Source organism: Seriola dumerili, unplaced genomic scaffold (genome assembly GCF_002260705.1).
Source record: "Seriola dumerili isolate Sdu_G_001 unplaced genomic scaffold, Sdu_1.0 BDQW01000505.1, whole genome shotgun sequence".
In the NCBI taxonomy this organism is placed as follows: domain Eukaryota; kingdom Metazoa; phylum Chordata; class Actinopteri; order Carangiformes; family Carangidae; genus Seriola; species Seriola dumerili.
Window position 1 is genome coordinate 41,088 of NW_019174760.1, and position 9,111 is coordinate 50,198.

The 9,111-nt window shown below is 38.3% G+C and overlaps 2 protein-coding genes across 2 annotated transcripts in view; one reads left to right on the forward strand and one right to left on the reverse strand.

The window, feature by feature from the left end:
• Positions 1-1,117: 1,117 nt before the first annotated feature.
• LOC111235507 (serine protease 27-like) lies at positions 1,118-4,841 on the forward strand. Its single transcript, XM_022763962.1, has 6 exons — positions 1,118-1,172; positions 1,751-1,825; positions 2,097-2,259; positions 2,398-2,666; positions 3,657-3,808; positions 4,339-4,841. Exons 1-6 carry the CDS (start codon positions 1,118-1,120, stop codon positions 4,660-4,662), a joined length of 1,038 nt encoding a protein of 345 aa, XP_022619683.1. The 3' UTR covers positions 4,663-4,841.
• Positions 4,842-5,307: 466 nt separating this feature from the next.
• jmjd8 (jumonji domain containing 8) overlaps positions 5,308-9,111 on the reverse strand; it is a 16,501-nt gene continuing 12,697 nt past the window's right edge. The window contains exons 6-9 of the mRNA XM_022763944.1: positions 7,007-7,126; positions 6,401-6,468; positions 5,877-6,011; positions 5,308-5,756 (exon numbers count right to left, since the gene is read on the reverse strand). Of these exons, the coding sequence (XP_022619665.1) occupies positions 5,676-5,756; positions 5,877-6,011; positions 6,401-6,468; positions 7,007-7,126 (404 nt within the window). The 3' untranslated portion in view covers positions 5,308-5,675. The remainder of the gene's footprint in view (positions 5,757-5,876; positions 6,012-6,400; positions 6,469-7,006; positions 7,127-9,111) is intronic.

Genomic DNA, 9,111 nt, shown 5'->3' on the forward strand with positions numbered 1-9,111 from the left:
AAACTATTCGTGTCTTTTGTGTATTAATTATGCTTTAGGCACATTCTGCACCAAGCAGCAGCAGTTACAGTGTTTAATGAGCCGCTAAACTCCACATCTGGCAAACATGTTCATACTTTTCTGCCCTCGTTTTCACTGATGCTCTCTTGCTGGAGTGTTGTGTCTCTTGTGGTTGTTGTAGAGTCTCTTGTTGGTTGCTTTCTGGTCTCTGTGGTGGTCCTTGTCTGTCTCTTGTTGTTGTGTTCCTCTTTTGTGGTTGTGTTGTGTCCTTTGGGTTGTTTTGTGTCTCTTTGTGGTTGCTTTTGTGTCTTTGGGTTGTTTTGTGTCTTCTTTGTGTTGATTTGTGCTGTCCTTTGTGGTTTGTTTGTGTCTTTTGTTTTTGTGCTCTTCTTTGTTGGTTGTTTTGTGTCTCTTGTGGTTGCTTTGTGTCTCTTTGTGTTTGTTTTGTGTCTCTTTGCTGCGCTCGTCTTCATGTGTCATTGTGCGTTGTTATTGTTCCTCTCTTGCTTTGTTTTGTGTCTCTTGCTTGTTGTTTCTTTGTTGTTGTCTCATCTTTCGGTTGCTTTCATGTGCTCTGTTTTGTGGCTGTCGGCTTGTTTTGTGTCTCTTTGTGGTTTGTTTTGTGTCTTTTGGTGGTTGTTTTGTGTCTCTTTGTGTTTGTTTTGTGTCTTCTTTGTGGTTGTTTTGTGTCTCTTTGTGGTTGTTTTGTGTCTCTTTGTTGTTGTTTTGTGTCTCTTTGTGGTTGTTTTGTGTCTTTGTGGTTGTTTTGTGTCTCTTTGTGGTTGTTTTGTGTCTTTGTGGTTGTTTTGTGTCTCTTTGTGGTCAGAAGATGATGTCAGTCCCGTGTCTTGCGGTTTTACAGTTTATGTGGATTATCTTCAAGCCAAAATCAAATCCTCAGACTCCCAGTTCAGAGCTCGGGGCCTTGAAAAGTCTGGCAGCTACATTTGCTCATGTTTGTAAAGAAGGGCGTTTGTGGTACGTGAGGTTTTACCTTTGTAGGTGAACAATCACAGCGACCTACTGCACCTGGCAGGAGAGCAGACTGAGTCACGTCTTCCTGTGCCAGTAAACTCGAGCGCTCTGTGTCACCACACTCAGTTTGAAGAGTCGCACCATGGGGGTGAAGCTGTTTGTTGGTGTTGTCGGGCTGTTGGCCTTAATGGTTACAGGTGAGTGCTGTTCAATATTCACAGTGTGTCTGCAAGTGATTTATAACTTATGGTACTTTGACCCGATCAAACCCAGGGGTCAACCTGCGCATCACTACTGTCAACATTTTGATTTTAAGTTTTAAGTTTTATTACGTCGATAGAAAACATTCAGTCACAGTTAAGTTTCCTACACAACATATATAGTTTAGTTGTATAGAAACATTAGTGGATGAGATGTGACATGTTCGTAGTGATGATACCAATGAATAGATTTTACAATCACTACTACAAACAGGCAGCTTCCAGTTTCCATGAAGTAAATAACAACATGCTTTATGAATTGTGTCTCCCACAGGAAACAACGCACAGTTAAATGGTGAGTTTTGTTTTTACACTTACGTTTATTCATTTCTTTCTTTCACGCAGCAGATTCACCTGTTGTTAAAGCTTTTAAACAGGGTCCAAAACACGGTTGATATTTGAACTCAACAGCCAATCGTGGTTCCATCATCCGCCATTTCCACTACCTGGGGAAAGCTTCCAATGGCTGCCGGGGAAAACAAATACACTATTCTCTTTCTGTTTCGGTTGTGCAGTGGTGACGAACTTCCCTTGTGGCCAGAATTACACATCGAAAGCAAAGCTTACAGGGAGCCAATTAAAAGCCAATGGTGTCGTTATTCTGCAGCCATGTCCGTTTGTGAACAGCTCGTTCACAGCAAGAAAAAAAAATGTATCTCACATAATGTCACATGAATAAATCTTTGTGATGATCTACCAGATCTACAGTTCATCCTCTGGGGACCATGAATGTCTGCATGAGATTTCATGGGAATTAATTCAGTACACGTTGAGATATTTTGCTGATTAGATGAAAACCTGTCCTGCTGGTGGAAGCTAGACGAATATTCAGAGGATGAACTTTGACTGTTTCCCTTCCAGTTTGTGGCACCGCACCGCTCAACACAAAGATCGTAGGGGGTCAGAGTGCCCCCGCAGGGACGTGGCCCTGGCAGGCCAGTCTGCACTGGAAGGGCAGGAACATCTGTGGAGGTTCCCTCATCAACAACCAGTGGGTCCTGACGGCTGCTCACTGTGTCTCCGGGTGAGACCTCAGCTCTGATGAACCATGTAGAGTTATTGACAGAGGGTCTTATACTGTGGTATACTGTGTAGTGAACACTGGGATGTCAGTACATATTGTGGTTCCATCACTCACATATTTTCATGTTGTGTTTCTCAGCGCCAACACTTCTGATTTGATGATTTACCTCGGACGTGAAACCCAAGAAGGTCCGAATCCTAACGAGCAGTCCCGGTCAGTGTCCCGGGTCATCAGTCATCCACACTACGATGACTTGACAAGTGATAACGACATCGCCTTGTTGAGACTGTCCTCAACGGTTGACTTCACCAGCTTCATCAGACCCGTGTGTCTGGCGGCGGCCGGCAGCGTCTTCAAGGCCGGGACGACCTGCTGGGTCACCGGCTGGGGAGCCATCAGTATCATTAGTAAGTAACAATAATGTAAAGCATGATGTCATCATTTAGCCCTAGATGACCTGAGTTAAACGATGTAGGATATCCCAAACACAAATTCAATATACGTAGCTACATGTACTGAATTTCCATATGTGAAATATTTTTATTTTACATGTACATATATGTAAAAATGATCATATATGAAACCTATTAGAAGTTTGAACAACTCTATATATTGAAATATATTCAGTATCTTGCTTATACGATTATACACATGTATGTATATATGCTTATATTGTAGACAGATTTACATAAATATATATCCATCACGAAGCCTGATGATATTAGATAAAGTCTGAGAATGTGAAGTTAGACAAGTTTAAAATTAATTTAATTAATAAGAAAAACATATATAAACATAGAGATTTTTGTATGTTGTTTTGATACACTTCATAAATAAATCAAATATCAAATGTTAACACATAATTCTTCAATAGAACACGTGTTTTATGTTAAAATTTATCACATAGATATTTTAATATATGTACATACAAAAATTCTACTATGGGACTATTCGAAACACTTGGTCATTTGTTTATTTTATTTGTACAACATAAATGTTGGGAATTGGTGGGTTATCGATTATTATCAGAAATCCACAAAATATTAATATTAAATAGTGATTTTAATTAAAATCAGAGTAATCCTCAGGGCACCACCCTGATCAGGAAACAGCCAATACTGATACAGGCTTGACATAAACTATCAATGTGGATAATTAACTTAATAACTAGAACCAAAAGGATCATATTAATAATCAGTGAAGTTGAAGCGTTCAGAGTTCTGCAGAGAGGTTGGCGACATTGTGGACTGATATCTAACTTCTAATCAGATCAGGGTGTGATGCAAACAAACATATCTCACAAAATGTGAGAGGTAGAACTTTCTATTTCAGGTTTAAAGGAGTTCAGGTCTCAAACCTTCAGTTCAGTAAATACTAACATCTCTTCTCTCTGTCAGAGCCTCTTCCTGCTAACGAGCCGCTGCAGGAGGTCGATGTTCCCGTCGTGTCCAACAGTCAGTGCAGGAAGGCCTATGAAAGACACAACGTCAAGATCACAAGCAACATGATCTGTGCCGGTCTACCTGAGGGAGGGAAGGACTCCTGCAAGGTGAGTCAGTCTGCAAACACTCCTCCAGCAATTGATAACACACACACACACACACACACACACACACACACACACACACACACACACACACACACACACACCTGTGATTACAGCTGTGTTTATCTTGTTCACATTCACCGTGTACAGTCTTACACTCTGTCACCTTCAGTATCACCTGATACATCACAAGAGGTTGAATCATAGATGTTTTTATTGCATATTTTATTTTTATTCTATTTCTTTCAGTCTAATCTTGCTCTTAACTATATTTTAACTGTATTTTATATTTTAAAAATATTCCATATACATAAATATATATTCTAAAAAAGATTTATTTGAATTTTGAATGTAATTTGTTGAACACTGCAGAAACCACGTTCTTTCAAATCCTGCATCAGTAATAATCTAATAATATAATGTGTTTTTTAACCTGTGATATTACTAGTACGTCTTCCTCTACTGAATGTCATGGTTTCCAGTGTATTGACACATTTCCTGGTGATAGTAACCGTGATGTTTCACCTGTGCAGGGCGACTCAGGCGGCCCCATGGTGAGTAAAGACGGATCCAGGTGGGTCCAGGCCGGAGTGGTGAGTTTTGGAATCGGCTGTGCTGAACCCAGTTTCCCAGGAGTCTACGCCCGTGTGTCAGAGTATCAGACCTGGATCAACAGCCAGATCTCCACCAACCAGCCGGGCTTCGTCACCTTCAACAGCTCCTCCTCCTCCTCCTCCTCCTCCTCCTCCTCCGCCTCCAGCCGCAGCTCCGCCACCAGAGCCGCCCACTTCATCTCCCTCTCAGTTCCTCTGCTGCTGCTCTCCTCTCTCTTTGTTCTCTCATTTTCAGTGTATTAAATTTCACCTTCTACATTGTTAAAATGTTTGATTATTCATATGAGAAAATAATGAATGAGCTTTTCCTTTCCAGAAATCATGAATCCTGAATTTTCAAGCGTTTGTATCCACACGTGAAAGATTTCCCTCAAATATAAAATGATCTGTTGCACCAACAGTTAGTCAGGTCCAACGCTCCAGTTTAGAGTCAAATCACTGTAAAAACAAGGTTTATGGCTTCATATATTCTTCGAGATTCATTTGTCTTAAAACAAGCAAAAAAAAAATGAATACATAAAATTTTATAAAATTGAGTGAAATATTTCCACTTTCCTGTGTTTGAGTAATTTTACATTAAGGAGTAAATGAGACACAAAGTAGATCAGGAGCCATGACTTGGTTTGAGTACAGAAGCCTAAATCATTCACTTAAATAAATCCAGTGTTTCTGAATTAACGAGATAATTACATCATTAATTCAGAAAAACTGAGCAGATTTTCTTTTCCTCCAGTGAATGCATTACGCTGCCGTATCTTAGTGCAACAATTCAATAATATTTTTTATTATCAATTCATCTGCTACTTATTTCCTTTAAATGAACTGATTAATTGTTGTGTCTTTTAAAATAATCATGGAAATTAATGCCAATAAAAATATCTTCAAAAATAACATTTATTATTTATGCCTCATTCATACAGTTTTACATACAAACAGAATTAAAACATCCGACAGTTGCAGGTTGTGGTTGGTCGTGCAGCACCTTTTTAAAAAAAAATGAATCTTGGCTCTTAAAAGATTCACCTGGAATGTTACTCTGCTCCTTAGTCCCTGAAATTAAATGTCAGCTTCATCCAGACCAGAAATCACAAAAATGAGAGTTCATCAGTCTGTTGATTGATCAGTCTGTTGGTTGATCAGTCTGTTGGTTGATCAGTCTGTTGATTGATCAGTCTGTTGATCAGTCGTTCTCCTCAAACATCAGGTCCAGTCTGTTTCTCTCCCCGTCAGCCTGAAGACAAACTGATGAGAGTCGCTCAGCCGAGGAAGGTGGAGATAAAGACGCTGGTGTCCAGGTTGAGCGTGGCGTGCCACCAGCGGTCGGGGAAATACAGCACCTGATGGAAAAACATCCAGACCGTTAGAGAACAACAGAATGACTTCATGTAGAGGAGGATGCATCTGTCTGACCGTTCACTCTGCCGCTAACACAGACTGAGCCGCCCTGAGTCCGTTACCTCCCCAGGTCTGATGGTGCACTCCAGCGGGGCCTCGTCCTCCGGCAGGTGGGGGTAGGTTTCTGTCACCCAGGACAGGGTGGTGCGGTTCGGGTGGAAATGGGGCTCCTTCTCAGGCGGGTAGAGGAACCAACGCTGTGAGAGGAAGAATGAATTATTCACAGTTTATATTTACGCTCACCGTGCACTTTATTAGGAACACCTCAGGTTTCCTGCAGGACCAGGTGAGGAGGTGAGCTCATGTTCACGTCAAACATCCTCTGGGATGTGGTAGAGCAGCGTGAATGAAATGATGCGATGCATCACGTCAACATGGAGCAGAGTCTCAGAGGTTCAACACCTGGTGGAACTACCCAGTGTTAGTGTGGTGTTACTAAGTGAGTGTATCTCCATTCATCAGTCAGACAACAAATCAAACACAACACACCACTCAACAAACTCTTCCTCAGGACAGGATTAAATGAATCGACACAACAGGCGGGAAACTGAACAAAAGGTTGTGTTTTGTTTTTGTTTTTTTTTACCTTTCTTCCGTAGATGACCTCAGAGTAACCTGGACCGTGCCAGTGAAAGGGAACTCCTGTTCCAGGACCTGGAGACAGAAACAGTAGATGTGGAGTCACTGTCAGTTTGTGTCAGTTTTTGATGGTTTTACTTCAGTACCAGAAAACAAAACAGTCTTTTATCCTGCTGCTAACAAACAAAGCTCCATATTTTCTTCTTCTTCTGTGTTTTATTTGAAGTGTTGATCCATAAGATTTATGTTTTTTTGGTTTTATATATTATATTTGGTTGGATATATATTTATATATATTTATGCCACATAGAGTATGTCTATATATTAGCATACATACATATTTGTACGGGCTAAACATATATGTCACTAGTGAAATTATTCTAATGTATTACGTCTCATATATAATTTTTTACATGTGTTTGTTTTATATGTACATATATTTCATATATGGAAATTCAACATATGTATATATATTACATTTGTGTATGGAAATAAAATAAAGTGAAGGTCTGTATACATTTGTGATTATAAACGTGATATATCGTCTGCTGAGATGAAAGCAGTTTGTCTCATGTTGTTGCTTGTTGCTCCTCTCTCCTGAACAGACGCTGACCTGCGATGCCGAAGCTGTACGCTCCGCTGGTGAGAGGCAGGACGTACGGCGGGGACTCGTAGTGCTGAAACAGACTCTGCCACTCGGTGAAGTTGTTGTCTCCAAAGAAATACAGTGTGTCTGTAGAAGAGGGAAACAGAGACGCAACTGGAGGTTAAAGAAAGTATCTTCTGTAGGTTAGCAATCAGGTTGCAAGCAGGAGTAAACATAAAATGGTGGAGGAATCCCATGAAAAAGTCACCATGAATTAATTTTTTGTAGTAAGGAGAGCAGCTGATGAGGAAACAGATGCATCTTCTGGGTTTAAAATGATGGCGTGATTAAATATATGCTATTGTGGATTAAATTGTAAGTATCTAACTTATATTTAACTTAACCCAAGTCCACCTATTCTGATGTTTATGTGTGAGTTATTATAACAAGGGATCATTTCTTAAAGTTTTACTCTTTGATCTCTTACTCTTAGTTTTATTTAAATGTAAATGCATCCATTCATACATGTTTCTGCCATGCTATATTATGACATTTTTATGACATTTTATGTCTTACTATACTTTGACTTTTTATGCCTTACTATACCATGACATTTTTTTTTACTTTTTCTGCTTCACTATACTATGACATTTTATGTCTTATTATACTATGACATTTTTATGATGTTTTATGCCTTATTATACTATGATCTTTTATGCAATACTATACCATGACGTTGTATGCCTTGCTATACTATGACTTATTATGCCTTACTATAGTATAACATTTTAATGAAATTTTATGCCTTACCATACTATGACTTTTTATTCCTGACTAAACTATGACGATTCAATGATTTAGAATACTATGACTTTTTTTTGCCTCACTTGTAGCTCCACCCAGGCCTAGCCTGGTTACTCCATGAGATCCACCTGGCCAGGGAAGAAAAGGATAAAACTCTGGTGCCAGCTTCAGAAGGGCAGAGACGTTCAGCATGGGGACTGCTGGTTTTCCTACCTCTAAGCCTGGGATTTTTGTTGTGTTCTCTTGTGTTTTTTCTGTGTTTTGTTGTCTTCATTGAGTGTCCTGGTCATTGTGCATATTTATGTTAAATAAAACCTTCATTATTTTAGAGGTGTCTTGTGAGTTTTATTTGGGTCACTGGTGGAGTTTTGTGTAACCCTTAGGGCCACTCAAAGGTGGGGCATAACAGTGACTTACTACACTATGACGTTTTAATGCCTTACTATACTATAACGATTTATGCCTTATTATACTATGAAGTTTTATGCCTTACTATACTGACTTTTTATGCCTGAATATATACTGACATTTTTTTTGAAAATTTTAAGCCTTACTATACTATGACATTTTTATGATATTTTATGTCTTACTATACAATGACATTTTTTTTTACTTTTTCTGCCTCACTATACTATGACATTTTATGCCTTACTATACTATGACATTTTTATGACTTTTTATGCCTTGCTATACTATGACTTTTTCTGCCTTACTATACTATGACATTTTTATGACATTTTTATTCCTTACTATAATTTGACATTTTTGTGAGTTTTTATGCCTTACTATACTAAGACATTTTTTTTTACTTTTGATGTCTTACTGTACTATGACATTTTCTTGCCTTAATATACTGACATATTATTTTACTTTTTATGTCTTACTATACTATGACATTTTTATGAGTTTTTATGCCTAACTATAATGACTTTTCATTCCTTATTATACTATGACTTTTTATTCCTTACTATACTATGACTTTTTCTGCCATACTATAATATGACTTTTTATGCCTTACTATACTAAGACATTTTTTTGACTTTTTATGTCTTACTCTACTATGAAATTTATTCCTAACTATAATATGACATTTTTTTTGCCTTACTATAATATGACATTTTATGAATTTTTCTGCCTTACTATACTATGACTTTTTCTGCCATACAATACTATGACTTTTTTATGACATTTTATGTCTTACTGCACTATGACGTCTTCTTGCATTACTATACTATGACATTTTTATGACTTTTTATGCCTTGCTATACTATGACTTTTTCTTCCATACTATAATTTGACTTTTTTTGCCTTATTTTACTACGTCATTT

Coding starts and splice junctions, on each gene's coding strand:
- LOC111235507 (XM_022763962.1), top strand. CDS start 1,118: ATGGGGGTGAAGCTGTTTGTTGGTGTTGTCGGGCTGTTGGCCTTAATG. Junction 1,826..2,096: donor GAGCCAATTAAAAGCCAATG/GTGTCGTTATTC, acceptor TTTCCCTTCCAG/TTTGTGGCACCGCACCGCTC. Junction 2,667..3,656: donor GGGAGCCATCAGTATCATTA/GTAAGTAACAAT, acceptor TCTCTCTGTCAG/AGCCTCTTCCTGCTAACGAG.